The sequence below is a fragment of the Idiotropiscis lumnitzeri genome, chromosome 3 (genome assembly GCF_059441095.1).
Source record: "Idiotropiscis lumnitzeri isolate Australia: NSW breed Sydney's pygmy pipehorse chromosome 3, RoL_Ilum_1.0, whole genome shotgun sequence".
Lineage (NCBI taxonomy): Eukaryota > Metazoa > Chordata > Actinopteri > Syngnathiformes > Syngnathidae > Idiotropiscis > Idiotropiscis lumnitzeri.
Genome location: NC_142393.1, coordinates 8,984,489 through 9,007,967, shown reverse-complemented (window position 1 = coordinate 9,007,967; position 23,479 = coordinate 8,984,489). Strand labels below are relative to the sequence as shown.

The following is a 23,479-nucleotide window of genomic DNA, read 5'->3' as shown; positions in this document are numbered from 1 at the left end:
ACACATTTTCCAATTCTGCTGCTTTTGCTAATCCCAGCCATGTACGGGAGACAAGACGAAGCAGCTTGCCACGGTTGATAGGAGAATTATGTGGGTTTTAACCAGCTAAATAAATAATTATGTTTGTGTAAATTCCTCAAAAGGATTTGTATTCAGTCCTTTCTGTGACAGCGGCTCAGGCATGTTGAGGCACGGCGAAAAGACTCGTGGTAAATCTGGCACGTGTCCTGCAAATCACATATTTGCGCATAAACAAAAGCATCAGGAAGGGAGTACTGCATGCGCGGGAGAGAGTGCGAGGTGAGATGACTGGTCGGGCGAGACGTGAAATCATGGAGATACGTGAGCACCTTACATTCGGCTGTCACATCCTCCTCACGTCTGCTTGTACTACTCACTGTCTCGCCGCACTTCTTAATGCTTCCTAATCCTGCTCATCTTGTGACGCGGGCGCATCAGCACCGCCTACAAAACCAACATGCACGTAACCCGGATGTGCCCGCTGGCGGCTCACGTTTGACTCTGGCCGCGTTCTGTTATCGAGAACATCAAGCCAGGATATAGTCACTTTTTGGAGAATAATGTAACCCACAAGAAATTATAAAAATAAATCCTAAAAGTGATTAAAATGCGTAAGTTAAAACAGTTAAAATCTAACATTTGGTTAATTGATTAATTAAAATAGTATGATAAAAAGACAATTTAAACATCCATTAAATCACCTATCAAAAGATTGTACTGTCCCTTTAAGACATGATGCGGCGTCTAGCTGAGGCACTGTGCCAGTTACACACGCACGGAGCAGAGAGCAGAGAAGACGAACAGAGAGAAATAGGAACAAATACTTAAAACACTTTGTAAACATTCTACATGCTCGATGATTAACAAAAGACTTACATGATCAATCTATGACCGTTTTGGTAAGTTTGAAGTTATCAAACCATAAATTGGTTGTCATGCTACATGTGAGAATGTTAGCTAGACGTTACCATCGTAGCTGTGAGGAGCTGATGCATTCTAAGCTCACAATTTTGTTAATTTGATTTATATGGACAAATTGATTTATTTTTTATGACCTGTTGTACAGATCAGTTTTTTTGTTTGCTTAATATCCGTCCTGTTGGAAGTTTGGATCGAGGAAGACTTCGTGTGTGCTTGAGGAAGCTGCGCACATACTCGGAATTCAAGATGGCGAGCCAGACCCGCGAACTTCATTTCTAAAGACAAACTTCATCTTTATCGTGCTGCTGGAGCACCCGCTGCACAAAGATTCAGGACTCTTTGATGAACTTTCTGCCAGTGTGATAGGATTGTTGGAACATACTGAACGCTGAACACACGCGTTGGAATGTATTGAACTCTGACTAGTAGTGACATATTTGCATTTTTGATATAATAATTCACATTGTTGTGGTTCGGACACGTTTTACTGTATTTCAGGTTTTCAATGATATAATCAATTTTCTCATTTGAAAGAAAAGAAAAACAGTAAATTCAGGAAGAAAATTGAACAAAATCAAATTAAACTTCAATTTGGCTATTTAAAGACTGGTCTAACTTAACTAATCAATCTAAATGTAATAAATCATCTAACTAGGGTGATTTAATTGCCTTTGATTTGGAAACGAGTCGAGATGAGAGCATAATAGTCAGAATTAAGAGGACAATATTGTTATCTGTAGGCTGTTTGTAAAATTGTTACAATAAAGTTGACATTTTTGAACGAGAAGGATGTTGGTGACAGGCTGGCAGCAGACTGGCTGTCCAACCATGCATTTTTAAAGAACCTCTTGTTGCCTCGCGGAAATAGCCAAGGCATTAATATTGAATGCAAAGACTGGGATATAACGAGTAAATATTAACTTGTCAGCAAATTAGAAGTATCTGAAGTCCCACCTAGAGATGGATGTCAACGTGGGCTCAAGCTATTTCCGTTTTCTGTTTTTTTTTTGTTTGTTCTAACATTTGTTGCTGCCAGCCAAAGCAAATACACATTTTGATATATTCTTTTTTCGAATGAGCGCATTCAGACTTGCATGCACTTTAAAATGAACCGGTATTTCAAAGTAAACTAAACTTACGGTAAACAGCCAGCTGCACGTCACCGATAAGGCAATTTAGAAAAAAGAGAAAGCAGTTTTGGGGGGGGGTTAGTCTGCACACCCACTTGAGAAAAGGGCATACATATTGGTTTACTGTGATTGGGTTTGCGCTCATTTAAGCTTGAGGTTCAACTCTGAGGCAGAACAAATGATATATGTGCCAAATGGATCGCGTGAGAGGGAAGGAGAGAAGGAGGGCGTGTACGGACGATAAGAGAAAAGAGGAGAGGATCAGCAAGCTGCATGAAGCCCAGATGTACACTAACTCTCTTTCTGTACAGTACCTCCGTCTGTCCTCAGTTTCCTCAAAACCTACACACACACACGCCTCCATTATTTAATTCTTTTAGAAACACAAACTAATTACCAAAACACAAATCACTTCATTCTTTTGGGGTATCAGTAAAATCACACATGTGATTGAGAATAAGAAAATGACTGAAATAACCAGATAGAACAATGAAGGCATTTAGTATATTTCTGTGTGAGTGTGTTCTATATAGCAGAAACAAACAATTGCATTGATCTTCCTTAGTTCAAAGGATTTGGCTATAAATCATGTCGAGGAGCAAAAACAGAACCAAAACAAACCATGATAAAGTCAAATGATGTGAAATGTCAGCGTTGCGCAGAATTATGTTCTTTCACTGTTTGTCCACTACATGGCGCTCTGACTCCATGAGCTGAGGGACGTTTTAGAGGTTAATGAGAGGTTCATTTTAGCGTTCTTGTGTCATGACTACATTTTTACTCTTCATCCATGTTGCATTGCCGTAATTGTGTTACATTACCGGACCTCAAATTATTCCCGGTCAGTTTATGTTAGCGATAACACTGCTGTAATTATGACAACCTAGCATAGTGTTAGCTAACATCTTTAAAGCTAGTCAGTAACTGCAGCAAATAATGTATCTGTACAAAATTTTGTGAGTAGTCCATTAACATCAATAGACTACTCATATATTCAAAATGCAACTGTTTTTTAAATCTCAGAAAGGTGCCGCTTGTTTATATTTTGGTTCACATGAGTTATAACTTCACGTCAAAGAAAATAATAGTGGAAGATATGTGATTTAACATTAAATAGCAAAGATGACAAGGGGCTGCACCCTGAGTGGAGTTTTTGTAAAAAACACAAAACAACAAAAACATGGTAGGAGCAGTTCAAATGCCTCTAAACTAGTGATAGGAAAATGAAGCTTCATGAAGCACTTTGATATTTTTTTTACTCCTCTTGATGTTGCTCTTGGTTTACACCCAAATGCTAGTGCGGTGGATTAAACTTCCGTTGCATTTTTAAACCAAGAGTTCCATCTAGAGGAGTTAATCACTATCACGAGTGCTTCATGAAGCCTCATTTGTCCATCACTACTCTACACAACTCTATAAAAAATATATTCCCCAAAAAACATTGATGACTAAAACACATGACCTATTCTCCTGCCTATTCAGCTCTTCTCAAGAATAACATACACTTTCACTTGCGATACGATACTGATCTGGTACTTTAACGATAGCATATACCCCATTGATCATCAAAATTCAGTGTATGAAATTGTTTTAGTGCTGTGACTGGGCCAGCTTTGTGTCATTTGCTGTATAGAACAAAGCATTGACGATATTGTCAGGTGTTTTTTGCATGTCGTTTCTCAGTTTATCATCTTGTTCCACTGATTTCAATGGCAAAAAATGGTTGGGGACAAAAACTGGCCTCTGAACAAGCGCAGGGGACATGCCGCCCCCGTGTTGACACCTATGACAGATTTTCTTTCTTGGGAAATCTTGTCACGTTGCTACATTAAAGGGCATGGTAGGGCTGCAGAAATCATGTTTTTCAAAAATCTTCACTCATTATGTTGCTTATATTGAGCATACATCGATGGCCTAAATCTGAATACAAATTCATCGTCAAATGTTTTTTTTGTATGCAAAAAAAAAAAAAATCCTCTGTTGTAAAAGGTAAGCAAACACAACAGTAAACAGGAAAATGTTCGGCCTGTAATTCTTGTTAAAGTGCGTGAAGGGACCAAAAAACAAGTACTTTTGTTTTTCTGTTAAATATTTAAATATCTTACCATTATCTGTTGCCAGGAACGTAGCTTCATAAATGTTGTTTTTCACATACACAGACTCCCGGTCCAGGATTGCCGTGGTCATTATCTGCCCATTGGTTCTGTTAATAGACAACCAGTCCGCCGGGTCATTCAGCTTGGAGTACCTAAAAACGTGGGCACAAGTCGATGGAGAAGTTAGCGTGACCGTTTCCATGTTTACAAGCAATTATACATTTTCTCGCACGTGTGCATATATAGATCTTCTTTCACACACCGCCACGAAGTCATGAGTCCCTAACCTTCACGGAGTTTAATTTCTTATTGACTTCTCTTCCAGAGCTTACAGCCTCCAGTCGATTTCAGCCCATTTTTTTTTCTCCCGCGGCGATATACTACACATTGTAGTCAATTATCGTCCTTGTTAAGCGCTACAAGTCCTTGTGCGTGTGCTTGTGATGCATTTACAGCATCACAAGTGTTTGCTTCGGGTAGGGCAAGGCTAAAGTGCTTGCTACAGCCACACTAGTATCTTTGCAAATTCTGGGCGACAGCACGTTCGGATCGGTGTATTGACCTCGAAACTTGAAAAGGTGCTCAGGTAAGTGACTCCTGCGATAAAGGGCAAGGGAGGCCGAGCGGATCGTCTTCCCTCCCGCATCCCAATCTCAATGTGAGCTGTTATTGTTTCTCATTTGTCGCTTTTGGCTCATTCGGCACTTGCAATTCTCTCTGATCTCCCTCCCAACCGGCGGTGCCTCACCTCATCTCGTTCTATTTCTACATTCATACTTTTTCTTATCCCTGCCGGTATCTTCTCATCCGCGTTGCATTCCCTTCGTGATTGAGTTCAGCAACTTTCACCCTTTTATGGTTGAAAACTCACTGTAGCTTGATGAACGTTGGACACTTTGGCCTTTAACAAGCTTTCTGCACCGATTGGATTTGATTTATGAAACACCAAATTGGGGACAAAGGCCATGACACGCGCTTTCAGCTTTTAAATCCATTCAAATTGAAATTGATTTACCCTCAACCTTGGTTTGTGATCTCTGTATTATAGTATGTTTGTGCTCAATCATATTATATACATTCGGTCTCACAGGTCTGAATCATAGCTTGGAATTGTGGGTTGGGAAGTAGTGGGTGTGGACAGGAGAACGTAATCTCTACCCTGCAGCCAGAGAGGCGGGATTGTCCCAGCAGGCAGGTGGGCATGATCCTGAGTGAAGCAGCATGTTTCCAAAAAGGATCACAGAGATGACATTCCCACACTCGGAAGGCTTTCACACCAACCAGGAAAGCCCGCGGACTGTGAAATCCTTCGCAGGAATAACGTGAAGCCATCGCAGCGGGGATGAGGGGATAAACCAGTGAGACAAGGGAAAGGGCTATTTTATGAGAAGGAGGGGGAGGGGGGGGGCTAAAAGGAGGTGGCACCTAAAGTACTAACATGGCTACATCATCTGTCTGTAAAACCCTCATTAAGAAGCAACCTATTGTGGTTCCTGGCTTCATGTGTCTGGGGTTTTCCACGGCTCAGTGGAGGGCTGACACACCAGCTAACTTTATTGTGAGCAGGTGGTGATCTCACATAAAGTAGTTGGTGTGTCAGCTATACTACCGATGCAGTTTATGGGGCGCTAAATTGTTCAGTGCTGTCAATATGATGTGACCAAGTAAATTGTGTGTTTGCACATAAATTATCAATTCATCAAAACAACGTTAGAGCAATGGCACACGGGCAAAAAATAATATCTTAAAATACACATGTGCGCTCTCTCTGTCTCTCTCTCTCTCTCACTCTCTCTCTCTCTCTCTCATATTTTAGAAGAGGCAACTCTTCCCCGAAAGGAGGTGCTGGCACTGATTTATAACCCATTATCTCATGAGGAGGGGCTGGCTGACTTCCTGATGCTGCGGGGGACTGTTGTTGCTGTTGTTTCTACTTGATTTCTTTTGTTGGCTATATTATATACTCAAAGACTAATTTATAGTATCAGGATTTCATTCGGACATAATACTATTGGTAAACATGACAAGAAACGGGGTGTAGGAATTCGACTTCAGATAGTTTTTCCCTGACGAGGCTGAAGGGCCTCCCCCCAGGTGACTTAGTCTTAGAATTCCTTCCTTTTCCTTTATTATAATCTTGTGTGTTTTTATTTTGCAATGAATTCAACATCACCAACAGCCCTATTTCACAAAATCTTCACAAACACAGACCAAAACTACCCTAAACTGCAATCTGAGTGAACAATGAGCAATGTCAACAACATTCCTGCAAGTGTTCATAAAGTGTTCTTCAAAATAAAAATGCCATTGATTGCCAAGCATTATGCTGAAGAATAAAACTTACCTCCACCTGGAGGTTTCTCTCATTCGGAACTTGGTTGGTATGTTTATGATCTGATTAGCCCTGGCAGCCGAGTGATCTTAGCAAGCAGCAGGACGAAGTATGACATTTATTTTTCAAACCCCCTGACCCAGAGGATGAAAAATGTATGTCTCCAGCTTAGCCAAGGCGGTTTGGGTAATCATTTATGCCCGTGTCTCTGGTCCCGTGTCTCGACCTTACTGGTTTGGTGTCTGACAAGTGATGCATGATGCTTCCCCTTCACTTCCTTTCCCATATGCACGCTCCCACCAAGTCCTGTCCACATTGCTTTCCTCCCATCCCCAACAGGATGCTGTCAGCATGTCTTTCCTTTGATTTGCGCCTGTCAAGTTCAAACCTTGACCCAGAGTCAGGTACCATTCTCGACTCGCCTTCTCTCTCCCTTCATCACTCAGTATCGCGCCTTGCTTTTAGTGCTTCCGACACTCTTTAAATCCTCTCATTGTCCTATGTATATTCATCATCCAGTGACAGAGACATACAGCTCTTTGTCATATGCAAAGACACGGGTTATGAATCACACATTATACAAAATGATTCAAATGTCATGTTCAGCTTCCGATTTGATGCATTCCCAGATCAGCTGTGTAATGAAACATTTCAATATTTTCTCGTGGCAGCTCAGTGATGCGTTTGGTAAGCTTGCCTGTCACACAGTTAAAAGGTTTTGGGTTTTAAATGGAATTTTTGGCATTTCTGGTTGTTTTGCATGTTCTTTCATGAATTTTCTGTAGGTCCTCTTGTTATGTTTCACATTAAAAAAAAAAAAAAAAAAGCAAAAGTTCTTGGAAACATCAATTATCCAAAGTTGTAAATGTGAATGATTATCCGTGTCAGCTGGAACAGGCTCCATCTCAAGTATGACCCTGAACAGGATGAAAAATATTGACCTAACAGCAGCCTTTGACACAGTTGACAGCAATACACCATTGGACTGTCAGATAAACGTACACAACTGGTTCAATGAATCGTACGTCTTATAAGATTGTTCTATAAGAATATCTTCATGTCTAAGGAGTCAAGAATGGATTTGTCTCGATAATAGGGTCCAAAACAAGTCAGGGTCGACAATCTTAAAACAGGAATATTTACATCTGCCGAGCCATTTGATTCCGCAGACTGTGACGCGACGGAATGAATGTCACAATCAAAAAAGCTCTCCGTTTGACAAATAAAGAAAGAGTGGTAAATAAAACAATGTCCTTCCCATAAAAAGAAGTACGGTATTTCCTTGCCGACATTCCCACAGTCTCCGGTCCTCAGAGGACCGGTGCTGGAACATACCCTTAATTGAGTGGGGAGCTGTGTTGAGACACACAATATGACCACAATTGTTGATACGTGGGGTCTGCCAAAGATAAATCATCATTTAAGTTTTAAAAAAATGCTTCTATATGTCCTCCGCCTTATCTGACCGTCAGAACTCAATAAATTGCGCTGGGCCAAGCAAAGTCACAGACTCACAATGTCACTTACGGTATCCCTCAGGGTTCTGTAATGGGTCCCACCCTCGTCACCCTCTGGCTGCTCACCCGGGACAACCTCATCACCAGATATGGGGTTTCCTGTCACTATTATGCAGAGGATGCAAGGACAACCCCCAACTCTTTTGCCCAACTGTCAACATCAACACTGTCCACCTCCCGGGAGGTGGTAGAGGCATGGATGAAACTCAACTTACTGGTTACTTACTGGCACCACACTAGCTTTGCACTTCTGCCATCACCACTGTCACCTTCACTGGCTAAATAATCCACCGTTTATTGCCTCAGAAACAGTATACAAGTCCACACCTCCTCCAGGTTAGTGTACAACAACACACTTTTCATCTGGATTACTGTTTGGAACATCCGGAAGGTCCAATACAATATTCAACCACATCACCCCTATCTTCAAATGACTTCACTGGCTCCTGGTCTCTCTCAGAATTGACTACAAGAGTCCGTCCTCTCCCAAGTGCTGGGGAACATATTGGTTTTATTGAATTGTTTCTCCTGAAATACTGTAATCGCTTTGCGATGCGGCAGCGGGGATGAAGTTCTGTTCCTATGGAAATGCAAGGTGCTGCAGTACAACTTTTTGAAAAAAACACCTCGAAAGAAGGCCATTCCCGCTGCTAGAGGTGCAGTGCCAGCAGGTCATCCAGCGGGGGGGTGCGAATCTCCCAGCGCAACATGCTCACAATGACTTTGGGGGGCTGGAACGGATTTATTGCCTTAATACCATTGGAGGAAATTGATTTGATATTAAACTCATAAGTCAAAGTATTTGAAAGAAAACTGTGCTGCCTTCTAGTAAAGTTTATTTGCTTGCTTCATCACAGTGTGTATTAAGTGCGGTTTGACTCACTTTGTGAAAAACTTAAAAACGCTGATGACAATTAACAGAACTTCAACGTAGTCTAAAATCTTCTTCCAATTTATGTAAATTAGCAGAAAAAAAATGCGTTATTTTTCTCCAAGAAAGTGTTAAGAATGTTGCCATTTAGAGAGGAGAGAAATTATTCTTTAATCAACTTTACTGCTGCACTACTCCGTGCCAGGGAAAGATCACAAATTAGGAGCTTTTATAAAGCGTCTACTCGGTCTAATATGCATTTCTGCAGAGCTGTGAGGTATTCATACAAAGCAAATACTGCAGCACGTCAAAAATAAGATAAAATGAATTGAAAAATAAAATAAAATAAAATAAAATAAAATAAAATAAAATAAAATAAAATAAAATAAAATAAAATAAAAATGAGATACACTGATTATGAAATGTGGACTAAGTTGGGCTAAGTAAGCTGGACATTTGTTGCATGACATTTAACATCCAGAAAGCTTTAGCACAAAGAAAAAACACTGCTGTTGGACACATGCCATTTGGGCTTCAGTCGCACTTCCTTTTATTTTCCCTTCTACCTCACTTTACTGCTTTCGCTCCATCCCATTGTGACTGTGTGTGTGTGTGTATACTCTATGGACAACCTAAAGAACAACCACAAATGCACGCACACACACGCACGCACGCCCACATCCAATTAGCCCAGAGGCTATTACTTCCTATTAACCTTCAGAGCATCCCTACTCAGGGTTCTCCACTGGCTCATAAACTCCGCATGGTTGTCTCAGCGAGAGGGATGATACCTTAAATATAGTCCCCTTGTTGAACTCTAACCCCTAACTACTAACAGTGAGGCTTTTTGGCCTGGTGCCACTGCATAGGGAAGATTTTCACAAGATGTCTGCTCATAATGCAAAACCTAAATACGCAGACAGTCTTTTTCAAAGCAATTTTCACATGTACATGCAGTGCTGAAAGACCAAATGGCATTTTTGTTCTCTGGTCTATTGAGTCCAGTTTTCTATACAAAATTATCACAATTACCATTATGTAATTGGAAATATTTTACCGGTACCTGATTGTCTGCTGCATTTGTAGTCGATCGGGATCTGTGGCCGAAAACGTCGTAAGACTCGTGCCAGCTGGAACGCCCTCCTCAAATCGGATGTGTTTCGGATTAGTTGGGAAATAAGGGGATTCATTGACATCCTGCACAGATATGGTTACACCCGCCGTGGATTGGAGGGAGGACTGGATCCCACTGGCCAGATGGGCCTGGTTGGACACCACAACGGTCAGCATGAAGGCTCGGTTCATCTCATAGTCAACTGCCTGGAAGAAGAAAAGACACAGCATCAGGTTATTATTGATGTAAATTGTTAAGAAAAAAAAATCAGATATTCCTCTCAAGGCTATGCTATGACACGTTCAAACTCATAAGTAAAAGTTCTGATTTGGTGTTCACTTGCAATTCGAGACACCACGGATTCGTACCGCGCTATCAACGTAGAACAAGCAAAAAGCTCAATTTTGATTCACTTGTCCAGAGAAAGTTGTACAACAAGTTTTGCGGTTCGTCAACATGCATTCAGTGAATTCGTCTGTTTAGTCATTTATTATTTATTTTTATTATAATTCTGGCTTTTGTTTACTTAAACGCAAGAAACCATCAGTGAACTGAAATAAAATTACATCAAAAAGTTTCATTTTCCATCAGGATTACTGCCTTGCTATTTTTAAGATTTATTTTAAATATTTGATATGTGTAAAACAATAAACCTCATGACTTGTGAAAAAACAATTGTGAACTCATTTACTCACAAACCGTATTTCTGAAAAACACCTGCCCGTCCATCGGCATATTTTTTCTGCACGTTCTCTCACACTTTTATATCCTGGCAAAACATCCTCCTCCTAAGGCGCTGTGTTATGGCTGCTAGCCAGCTGGCTTGACAGCAAACAGCAGCGTGTTGGAAGATTCCAGTGGAGGCAAGACAAGCAGGCAAGGTGCGATGTGGTGTTGATGCTGGGGAAAGCAGCATGGCAAACTTCTCAAGATGACGCAAAGAACGGTCAAGATTGCATTTGGCAATTGAGCGGCTGGAAGCGGCCAGCCGCTCAACGTAAACTCCAGCAAGAGGGAATTGATACTTTTCAGATATTGATGATATTAGTGTCCTAGGATCATTAATTGGGGGTATAGTTACGGTTAAAACTGTTAATATTGGTAATTCTAAACAGCTTGTGGGAAAATGTTGAGTATTCACATATATTGGTCCCGAAATCCCGACATTGGTCTGTGCAAGAGGAAGGACTTCAAGTTGCATTTTAAGGGAAAAAAATTGAGAAGGCTCAAACTTAATTACAAAAAAATATATATATATATTATATATTATATATTTTCAACCAACTATTATTTAGTCTTAATTCACATGCATGATAACACATCAAAATGCTTCATCTATCGGGAGTATTTTGAATGCCCCCCCCGCCCTCTATTCTAATGAAATGTAATATGTTATTTTACTTGATTCAAAACGACGAAACAAACTTGCTGGTGCAGTTCTAAAGAAAGTAAAGCACAGAGCCGATGTGTGCATTCTTACATTTTGCTCCAATGGAAAGCCAAACATGGATGATATCTAACCATAAAACAAATCAGAAAAAATGGACTACCATTCAAAATTAAATTTAATTCATAAAAGAAAACCAGAGACTGAAGATTTACTTCAAACATAAAGTCAGAAAATAACAGTTTTTTTTATGCTAGCCAGGCTGCTAATTTAATGGAAAACATGCCACTCTGTTTGGCTCAGTAACTAATGTCAGTGCCACAGCAGCCATGAACCTAACAGCATGCGATTGATAATACATTGCAAAAAAACTGAATGTTATTCTTTCCCCTAATGGGCATCCCATTTCCTTTGCATCCTCATATTTCCCTGTGCGGCCACTTGTTCTGCCTCAGTCGAAAATCGCTAACCCTCCAGACCCGCACTCAACCCCTTTGCCCTGCTGGAGATCCCCTCATCAAGGCAAACCGCCAACCTCTCCTTCTCCCGCTAATCCACACATCACCGGATCCTGCAAACGGTGTCCTTGCTTCACTTCACTCCACCTCCCTGATCGACCATCATCTTTTTGCGTTTATCACCATCTGCGATTTACATATCTCAATGACTCATTGCAATCACGAGTGCCGTGTTTGTGTATCCCCGTGCATTATTATTTTCACATTTGTCTATCACAAACCTATTATCCACACCCTGAAATGTGAATGCCATCTCATCATGTCCCCCGAGAGCTGTGTAAATGTGACAAGCTATGGTTAAGACCTTAGCCTTTGTTTACAGATGAGCCTAGGTGCCCCGTGGGAGATTGTGCATACCTGGCTGCGGTGAATTCTTGTGCGCTAGCAGCACTCTGGTAAAAATAAGAGGGTCTCTTATGATGTCTTGACTTTACCGTTTGCATGACGTCTGATGTGAACCATTCTGCCTGCTGTTCCCCGGAGTGACTCTCTGTTTACCTTGTGCGGCAGTCTATTTCGTGTCATTCCCAAGGGAGGTACTGTCTCTTATTTTATGATTCCCTGATAATATCCCGTGGGTCTCTATGGAAGCTTGCGGCGACTCGGCTGCCTGCTGAATTTTACACCAGGGAGTGTGAGGGATGGACAATGAAAGGCACTCATCTAGAGATAATGAAGAAAAAGCAAAATGCCACTGTGCACGATTCAGGGTCCCGTGGGAATGACATAAAACGCTATTGTTGTTTCTTAAGCATTATTGTCAGACAAGAGATTAGATTTGCTGAATACACATCATGAAGAAGTTATTTCTGCAAAATACGAACAGCTGCTCGTCTGTGAACGCACACGTACAGGCAGTACGGCACTATAATGATTTTTAATTTTTTATGCCTTCATAGTAAATGGGCCAAACAAGCTGGGCTAACCTCATCCAAATGGCTGAACACGGGAACAAGACAAATCATTCTTGTTTCTGTCGTTCACAACAGCAGCTATCCCATTATAAGTGTATAAAACCGCTGCCTCCGTAATTGGGAAATCAATACCTTATTGCTACAGTGGTCTTGCCAGCCATTGTGAAAAGAAATGAGTGTGGGAGTTTTTCAGTCACACTTCCAATCCTTCATTTCGGACAAGAAGGGTCATTCCAAAGGCAAAGACTGCAGACTGGCCCGAGTAAGGAATCTGGGCTTGATTGCTATTGTTTGCACTTGAGCTCACAAGATATCTGACATTTAAAATAAGATAAGGAACAACAACGTAACGATGACCTCTCTGGGTAGAAACCTTGCAAAGTGATTGGGTTACCTTGACCACAGTCACCATGCCATCATTGCTGACAGGGTCAGTGCGAATGGTGAAGTGCCCGGATGGATCGCCACTGATGATCCTGTAAATCGCATTCCAGTTGGGGGAATGCGGTTGGTCGGCATCGATCACCGTCAGGTTAGCCACCACAACATCCACCCGGTTCTCAGGGACCTCACCGGAAAACTGCGGAGAGTGGAAAGAAAATAAAAATGTTACCTTGAAAAATGTTGCTTCAAAATCCATTTCTGTTGACAAATGTCCTTTTGAGCTATATGGAGGTGTTGAAAAGTGGCAATTTGACATTTCTGTCCTCCATATCTCCTATGTGAGGCAGTCGTCCTTTCGGCTTTTCAGGTAGAGTACGTTTAATGATCCTGCTTTTGCTACAAACAAGCGGTAAACCCAATTGCACACTGGAAATGCACATGCACACAGGAGCACTGCCTAAAAGTTTTCTGCACTCATTGTCCCCATTCATGCACATTAATGTCCTGTCCCTTTGAAAGCGAAAGACAGGAAAGAAGCGAAAGTGAAGAAAGCGCCAAGAGGAGCCACCGGCGGAGGAGGGTGGAACATCTGTTTGAGCGTAAATGAGTGGCTTTTAGTTGTCTCCTTGCTGTGCTAACATGTGCTATGTCCCGATAAGCTTGACGACGAGTGAGCTGCTGTCTGTCAGATGTCTGTTATGGTGGGGATTGACCAAAGTCACACAGGCTCAGGGGATAAAGTCTCAACAAGAAGGCCCGCCTACGCGAACAACCCAAAAACTCGGAAGTGATCGCGTATGGTCGAAGGGTGATTACGCACTTACGTTGGCTCATCTGGAAGCAACAAGCATGAAGCATCCTGGCGTCACCATGGGTAACAGACGCGGTTGAAGCCACTGAGCCGCTTATGTGAGTGTATGATATCAAAGAGCAAAGCCCCAGACCAAACTCCAACGGGTCGTAATACCCCGGCACAACCTTCGCATCAACTAGCAGACAGCTGACAGCTGTGGCTGGATTAGGGGCCCGTGACTGGAGAGCTGTTGGCAGACTTGGTGACATTCTTAAGACAACACACAGGTCCGGGTGGTCGTTATGTGATATAAGGAGCAGGTTGAGTGAGAGCCGATTAGTACTCGTGAATACTCATGTTTTTGCGCAATTCAATAAAAAAATGATAATATTTTGGCTTCACAACCTCAGAGAACCTATGAGCATGCAGATGTGATGACATATCTGCCACTTTTGTTTAAGATACAGTGTGTAGAATTTAGTGCCATCTAGTGGTGTACTAGTAGAATGCAATGACCTGTGCATTTTGAGGCGCGCACAGAGAGACCGCGTTTCGAAAATGAACATCTTAAGCAGAAGTGCAAGCAAAATGTCATAGTCAAGCGTCATCTAGTTTTCAGTCAAGTGATGATCGCTAAGTTCGTCTCCTTCGGGTATCCGTAGCAGGACAGTGGTGGTGAAACAGAGTCGCCTGACTTCACCTACAATTACATAAAAAAAATGTAACTTGATGTAATTGAACATAAATATGTTGAAATGATTTATTTTTGGGAAATAATGACCATGCAAACACACAATGTCCCTTTAAGAGAAGAAGCCACAAGTAAAGATTGAGGGTTCACACTCATGCGGGTAAGATGAGTTACTTAGTTAACATGGTTGCGTAAATTGTTCATATTTTCACACAAAGGACTCAATTTTCTTAATTTGAACCAGATCAAAGATTGAAATAAAATGCAAAAATATTGTTAATGCCAAAATTTTTCTAAAATATTGCATAAAAAAGTATTGTTTATTGTTGGTACATGTGAAATTATACCACAAAATAAGTGAATACTGTTTTCAATATTTCACGATCTCCGACCTGTATTAGGGTAAGGTTGCGACACAACGCAATGAATAACAGTGAGGCCTGCCAAGACACTACCCTCGTGGGGAGAAAGCCGTCTATTGGACAGTACAAAGTAGCAATCCACACATTCCTACATTTATAAACCATTTATTAAGTCGGGTTGCGGGACAAGAGCCCGGATAGATTGCCAGTCAATAGTTGCGTAAATATAAAGTCACAACAACTGAACCCATACTGCCCAAAAAAAAAAAAAAAAAAAAAAAAAAAAAATGTTCGCTGGAGTGCCGTGAGATTTCACGAAAGTAAAATGGGTGCCTTGGCAAATTAAAGGTTGGGAAACGATGCTTTGCAAGACCTGTGGCGTTTATAGCCGACACTAAATATTTGCATAACGGTGTGCCTTTTCAACCAAATGACTTTTACGCAAAGCCGCCATCCAAATAGGGCTGATTTATGATTCCATCGGGAGAAATTGCTCTGCTCACTAACCTCCGCTAAATTTTATCATCAATAACCATGATAGCTAGAACTTTGCCTCTTGGCAATGATTGAAATGCACTTAAACTAAAAGTTAGAGAGTAAGAATCTTTTACTGGCCGCCATCATCAATATACCGGCGTCACAGGAGATGCTTTATGTAGGTTGAGGAACGTGGCCTCTAATTTACCAAAGCCCATTTCTGTACTTTATCACCATTGCTGAGATGGAATAATCCTTCATTTCCTCCTCACGTCTTCGTTTGTCTTGGCGTCCGCAGCATGGTGGTCCACTCAGCAACCAACTTATCATATCCTTTGTGCATCTTACTTATTTATTTTTTATTTATTTAATAGTTAAAGCAGGGGTGGGCAAATTTTTGATAGGTGGGCCACAATGGGTTCTAAAATTTGACAGAGGGGCCGGACCAGATGCAGATGGATGGAGTGTTTTGGTCACCTCACCTCATCGGAGAAAAAAAAATACATTTAATTTTAAGCATTATATGTCTTTGACACACCACAGTATTTAGAAAATAAAACATGAACAAGGTTTATACATTAATTTTTTTTTCAAGTTTGGCGGGCCGGTTTAAAACGTTTAACGGGCCGCTGTGGCCCCCGGGCCGTAGTTTTCCCACACCTGAGTTAAAGCGTCTTAGCAGCCTCGGGGGTAAATGCTAATGCTAACTCCTCAGTGACCATCTCAAAGAGCCGCCAAAGCTGAGCTCGGCCCGATGGGCCCGTTTCTCATTTCTTTGCAGGCGCTCACAAACGACACAGAATTGGTCCACTGCAGCACATTATATCTTTCCGTCGTTGACACACACAATCAAAATCAACACGCACGATTGGCTATGCATTTCCAGCTCTTGACCAGACACCACCATCAAGCAGCGCTAAATATTGATCATTACACAACAAAGTGCCCCCCACTTTTTTTTTTTTTTTTTTATAACCCTTCATCTCCTCCTTTTCTTCATAATTAATTGACGGCACATCTGTACTGACACCCAGCCTGCTTCCAATCATCCCTCGCACCCAAAGCTGATATAATATATTACTTTGTACATTCCAACATGGACTTTACTTTCGACTTCTCATTTTTACCTCTCAACCAATAATGACCTTGTCTAATGTAATCATTATTCTAAATATCACTATTATGACAACAAACATAAACCATTTTCATGGCTCCAGGTTCATAGCGATGAAAATCAATGATATGGATTCGTCATTACCTTGTTTGTGCGCTTTCTTCCAGGAAATGAGGAAGTAGCGCTTGTTTCACTTATTACACTACCGTAACGGTCTTCCTTATTTTCTCATTGGACTTTGTCATTCTCCTGGCCATCTGCCAAGAGCGACCCCCCCCACTCTCATTGTCAAATCGTTCATCCAAAACGTGTTTTAGTTTTACGTCACATTCATCATGAGTTCTTAAATGGCTGTCCACTCACCGTTCTGGAGGTCAGCATCGGCGGGTTGTCGTTTATGTCGGTGACGGTGATGATGGCGGTGGCCGTGTTGGAGAGACCAAAATTCAGGTTGCCCTCCATGTCGGTGGCTTGAACGATTATCGTATACTGGGAGACTTTCTGTGAAGGTGAAAACAAAGGACAACAGTGTACTCAGTGTTTAGTTCTTGGCACAAAAATAAGTGACAAGTGTTTTGTGTTATTTTAATGGCAAGTCGCCCATATTTCAAACTGAGATCGGCAGGTTTTTTCTCATTGGACTCGTCGGTAACCTCCCAAGCTTGGCTTTATGCAATCCGAGCGTCGCCTTCTCGCAATATTGTTATCAGAGACATTTCTAAATGCAGTGCCGCTGATGGACAGATGTGGAGGCAATGACACATCAGACGAAGATTAATAGACGATCTGTGGAGCAATATAATTAGGAATGATAAATGCCATTTCATATATTGAATGACACAATGTCACTTAAGTGGAAGATGAAAAATGTCGCCGTTGCACTTTTGTGTTTGAGCGCATTTGTGAGCGTCTGCTCGTGCAGCCCCCTCCCCCCTTTGCCAACCTTTCTCCTTCCACCCCTCCCTCTCCTCCCCTCCTCTGTCTTTCCTACAGTCCCACGGCGCAGTTAATGGGCTGCGGGAACGTTGGAGCCCCACAGCCGACTGTCTGGCTAATGTGTCTTGTCGCTGAAAATCCAAATTACATTTCCAGTGTCTCTCTAACCTGCTAATTACAGAGTAAATATCCCAATTAGGCCATGACGCCACATCAGGAGGGTTAGACAGCTTCTTTCAGTTCTGCTCTTGATGCTCGACGAGATGCTGAACTTTACACGCGCACCCTCATTACCTCGCATGCACAAACAATCCACTCACACACACAAAAAAAAAAAAAAAGCACACACGCATCGCTCCTTTGCGAGTCTTGTTTAGAGGTGGTGCGTGCTTGATTGTCCCATCAGCCAGCGTACGGCATGTACACAGCACTCACACTAATTAGACAAGGGAGTTATTATGTAGAGTTCCCCTGCAACTCTCGGCATAGCGGCAACACTGCAGCAACACCAGTCATCTCTGGAGGACTGTGGTCTATTACTGTCAACATGCTTTTAAAAGGTCCACAGCAGACCAACGGAGACCTTTAGAAGAGATTCGGTGTGGGAGCAGAAAAAGACATTTTAGAAGGAAAGAACACAGTAGCGAAGGCTCAGAAGCAGCTGGGGATACAGTTGAAGCACAGGGAAAGGGGATTACCAAAAATAGAAGCCAGTGTTTTTTTTTTTTTTCTTGTTTTGTTGTTGTTTTGTTTTTCTTTTTTTAGAGTCGAACATCCCCAGTATGAAAACGGGAAAAGGGGGAAAAGGAAGCACAGAAAGTTTCACGGTTTCAAGGGGCCAAAGTGCTGACAAAAAGTGGACCGGTACAATGCTGTGGTGTGCTGTGAAGTTTATGTTGAGTGGAGAGTGGAACTTTTTCCCCCCCTGCAGGTTAGGAGAATTCTCGTCGGCTCTCAAAGGAAATTGCTGGAGGAGGAAAAACAGGTATAGCAACTAAAACATTGAATAAGTAAGTCAAGTAATACAAAAACGTAAATCTACCTACGCAGCTAAGCTAATGCTAACAAATGGATTTTTAGAATTACTTCACATCACGAATACAGAAAGTATCGCAAAGCTAATCGGGTGGATTACCATTTCAAAAAGCAATTTTTGATTTATTTTTTAAGTGAGGGTTACTTCTTATGCTAGGTTCACACCAAATCTGTTGCAAGCATATCCGGCGGCGCAATTGAATTGAAGTCAATGGAGTTCGTACATGCAGGGTGACGAGAATGATGCGTTTGGAGCAGGGCTGTGCAAAGTTTTTGATTGGCACGCCACAATGGGTTCTAAAATTTGACAGAGGGGCCGGACCAAGAGGAGATGGATGGAGCGTGTTGGCAACCTCAACTCATCCGAGAAAAAAAAAATACATTTAATTTGAAATGAAAATGAACAAAAGCATGACAACAAAATATCTGTCTTTGACACACCGCAGTATTTAGAAAATAAAACATCAACAAGATTTATTCATTTATTTTTTCTCAAGATCGGCGGGCCGGATTAAAACGTCTAACGGGCCGCATGTGGCCCCCGGGCTGTAGTTTGCCCACCCCTGGTTTAGCTGTTAAAAGAATGTAACTTTCTTGGCGTGTCGCCTCACAGCAGCTAATCAGCTACCGGGACGTGCTACGTCACATTCAGCGTCATGCACACTTGGCGGGTTGTTTGAAAAGACAAGTAAGAAGAATGAAGGAGAAAATTATCGTTTCCGTCTGTGGACATTCAGAACTTTACAACACGGGCAGCTACAACTACAGGCACAAAAAAAAAAAAATAAAAAAATAGTCACCAGGCTTGGAGACAAGTGAGCCTTGTATATTTTATGTTAGAATAATTCAAATAATATTTTTTTATGAGTGTAATAATGATAATTGTAATGGAATTTCAATTTATGCTCAGCCCTACACTGGTCTGTCTCTGTTTTCACTTCATGATTGACTCTACTATTTGCCAGCTATGGTTACATTACGTGACAGAAAAGTATTTCCGTGCATGTGTTTGTGGCTTCTTGATTGATGGTATGACGCCAGAACAAGTCGATAGCGTCAAGTACGTGTGCTCTGAATTCAATTCAATTCATTCAGTCGACCTCAACCTGGATTGTAGTCGGGCTGGAAAAATAAAGCCGCAAATCCTTCAACAACTGCGATATCTCACATCTCAGTGGCGGCCACCATTCGGGACGCCACTATCACGGCCGACCACGACTCAAGCCGACCTGGCTTTATGCCGTTTCAAGCCCCGGTAAGAGCGTAGGTGTCTATATTAGGGTCGCCGTTTTGATCCCACATAAGCGACAGGCTGTGTCAACAGTGCAGCATAAATACAACTCAGACGTTCACTCCGTGTCCTGTTTTTCCATCCTGTGTTCATGTCTTATTTACAATTCACCCTAAATGTACGTGATCCAAAACCACCCATATGCAGCCTTTTGATTCTTCTTCATTTTCATCCTCCATCCTCTGGTGTGTCATTTATCAAGTTTAGATGTAGTCATTACGCGGATTTTTTCTTATTTATTTTTGTTATCTGACAGACAGGTGTCAAGGGCATTCCTTCGCCACTATTTCCTCTCTATCTTTACCACACGTGCACAAGACACAGAAACGTGAGTGGCCGTCTGCAGCATGATGTGTGGTTAATAGGGCTGTCAGTGGTGACAGGTAGGGAGGAGGATCTGTCTCACAGCTAAGTCACCACCACATCGCAAATACCAAAATAAACACATATGGATCTTGTCACAACTTTTACGGTTCCACAAGCATTGCGACCGGAGAAGAAGACTATTTATATTAGAAAAAATGCTTGTATGTGTGTGTGTGTGTGTTGAAATAACATGTTAAAGATTGCAACACTGCAAACATTGACTTTTGGACAGATTTTGGGCTTATTTATCACCCGCATAAAAACTATTGAATCAATTTGCAGCAGACATTGTGCTGTAGGATCCCGTGGCACAGGCCGGGGAAAAGCCATTACATTCTTGGTTGATCCAAAAACTCACAAGGTTGAGACTTTTAACCAAATTATTGACGAATCACAGGATGTTTTAAGAAGAACGCAGAGCTCTCTGCTAACTGAAACATATCTTAAATATTACCAACATTTTCAATACTACGAAACGCTGTGTAGTCGATCATCAAATTCCTGGTGACGATGCTTCACAACTCACCCCAAACGTACAGTTGATGACATAACAATTTGAGCACATAAGACACTACATTTATTGGCATGTATTATATTCTAGAGCTGTGAATTAATAAAGCTTTTTTTTCCTCCACTTAAACGACTGTATTTGTGTACACATATAAATTAAAAAACTGAAAAAATAAAACTAAAGTTTATAAAAATTATTCTGGTCAACAAACTTTTTTTTACATGGATTTTTTGCACTGATTCCAAATTTGCCCTAGTCTTACCAGGTTTTCATAGTTATAATAATAATAATAATAATAATAATAATTTAATAATAATATTTTAATAGGAATATTTTAAATGAATGGTTCAGTCAGCAACAGGCAGCTTTTGTTTGCTATAAATTAAATGGTAAAATCCATATTACACAAGCTTTTATAGGTAACACTTAAAAACTCAAAATGAAAATATCTAAAAAAAATAGATATATATAATAAACCTGATGAGCTAGGAAAAAAGGAAAGACATTTTAGAATTAGTCATTCATAAAGCCATCTCTGATTAAGGTTTGGTGACCATCATCATCATAATCATCATCATCGTTGTGTGGAAGCTTGTGAAATAATATAATCTACATTTCAATCACATCTTGATTGGTGAATACAGTATAATGAAAATCATTTAACTGTCCAAATAATTGTGGAAGTGACTTTCGGTTGTCTTTGGTCTGAACTCTACCGAGTGCTCTTGTTAACTACAAAATAAGCTCAGTCCTTGCCAAGCAATCAGCGATTAGGGACGAGGCAATCAAGAAGCAACTTGTCTTGAATATGGGAACAATGATTATTCAACACTTTAAGCAGTTTGGAATTGTGAATAATCGAGCGCTAAGAAGGAACATTACTTTGAATCCTTTCTCTTTTTTTTAAGAATAGAAATGAATAAAACAGAAAAATATAAAGTACCAACCTCTCGATCGAGACCAGGCGCCACGGTGACAATATCCCCCGTCTCACTATTGATGGTGAACATGTTTGGGATGGGACTGTGTGGTGTCTGGGACAATATTCGATAGCGAACCATCCCATTGGCCGTTGTGTTGTCATCCGCATCGAAGGCCGACAGGTGCATTACATAGGTTCCTGATGAAGACACACATATTTGCCAATATGAAAAACAAGAGATGTTCTGCAAATAAAACACTCGGCATACACATCTATGAATCAATCCCCTTTTCAATAGTATTTGTTGTATATGGAATGATATGCAGGACAAGCATAGTACCCTCAATAATATTAACATTTGCAGTACAAAAATGAGTTCTTGCACTTAATGTTGGTTTATAAAATTAAGTCATGAAACACTGCAACACGGCACCATGAAATAATTAAATACATAAATTATTAATCAAATAAATAATTAATTAAATACATAAATAATTAATTAAATCCTGAAATAATTATATAGATTTTTTTTTACATATAATCATTGCTAATTTTATTGATGACACATTCATTTATTTAATTCCACATTTAATTGATAAATGAAACATTTAATTAATTAATGAGAATTTTAATTAAATATTTCATGTTGTATTTATTTCTTGAATTTTGGCACTTTCAGTCCTCCATAACACATGTCTGGCAGTTTCAGTACAATAAATTGATTCTCAAGCTCATCATCGTGAGTTGTGATATTTGACACTTTTAATAATTTATTTTGACACATTAGTTGCTTTTACATAAAATGAATCAAACCCACTTAGTGGGGCAAAAAAAACCCAAACGTTTGATTTACCTTCCACTACAACTCTGACATACGGTAACTGTGGAGGATTACTCCCCATCACCCAGTCTCCATATCTGCCTGCTTCTTCCACAGTCACTTCTAATTGGCAGTGATAGTGCAGTGACGGCCCCTGTCCGAGGATAATTGCAACCACAGCTTCTATTTCAAACTTCATTACATTTCAAAGCAACAATTTGTAAATGACGGGGCCTTGGGGAGTACTCTGAGGGCCTCACAGCAAGAAGTAAGACTTGAGTGAGGGATGAGGAAAATAAAACAGGATAGGCCTCGGCTCAATTTGGTTTGAAGTGGAGGGACAATCAGTCCTTCACCCTATGCTTTTCTCGCGGAGATAAAGCGATAGATGGAACGGATATGAAGAATGTGTCACACATCGCCGATGTAATTACATTAAGCTGCACTCTTAAGGGGTTTAACGCAAGCCCTTTGTACGGGCGTCCTAAGCCGTGCCTGACAGGATTAAGTCCCTGTAATGACTCTTTAATTTGCAAACTAATTCAAGTCTGTAATTGGCCTTCCACCGAAACCACTGGAGCACAAAATATACTAAAACTCTCTGTTTTATGATTATTGTTTAGCTGAATGGCACAGACGCGCACACACATACCACATCGACTCGTCTGCTACACAGCGGGGACGAAACCAAGAGAGAGAGCGAGGAAGAGAGCAATAAGGCCTGGCAATATAGCACAATGTCGTTCCATCCATTTTTTATATCATTTGTCCTCATTATGGGCTGCAGCTATGAAATATTTTGGTACACGGATATACTACTAAAAATGATATGAAATAATTGTGTATTTGGATAAAAAGAAATAAACAAATGTAAATATACATTATATATATATATATATATATATATATATATATATATATATATATATTTATATATATATTTACTATTTATTTTT

At 40.8% G+C, this 23,479-nt stretch overlaps 1 protein-coding gene across 5 annotated transcripts in view; it reads right to left on the bottom strand.

Annotated features, from left to right (window-relative positions):
• Nucleotides 1-23,479, bottom strand: part of LOC148339765 (cadherin-4-like) — a 217,385-nt gene that overhangs the window by 6,468 nt on the left and 187,438 nt on the right. For all 5 annotated transcript variants that reach the window (XM_088290445.1, XM_088290446.1, XM_088290447.1 and 2 more), the window contains 5 exons: nt 21,729-21,901; nt 17,006-17,143; nt 13,216-13,401; nt 9,952-10,208; nt 4,178-4,320 (listed from right to left, as the gene is read on the bottom strand). In XM_088290445.1, coding sequence (XP_088146571.1) covers nt 4,178-4,320; nt 9,952-10,208; nt 13,216-13,401; nt 17,006-17,143; nt 21,729-21,901 — 897 coding nt within the window. The remainder of the gene's footprint in view (nt 1-4,177; nt 4,321-9,951; nt 10,209-13,215; nt 13,402-17,005; nt 17,144-21,728; nt 21,902-23,479) is intronic.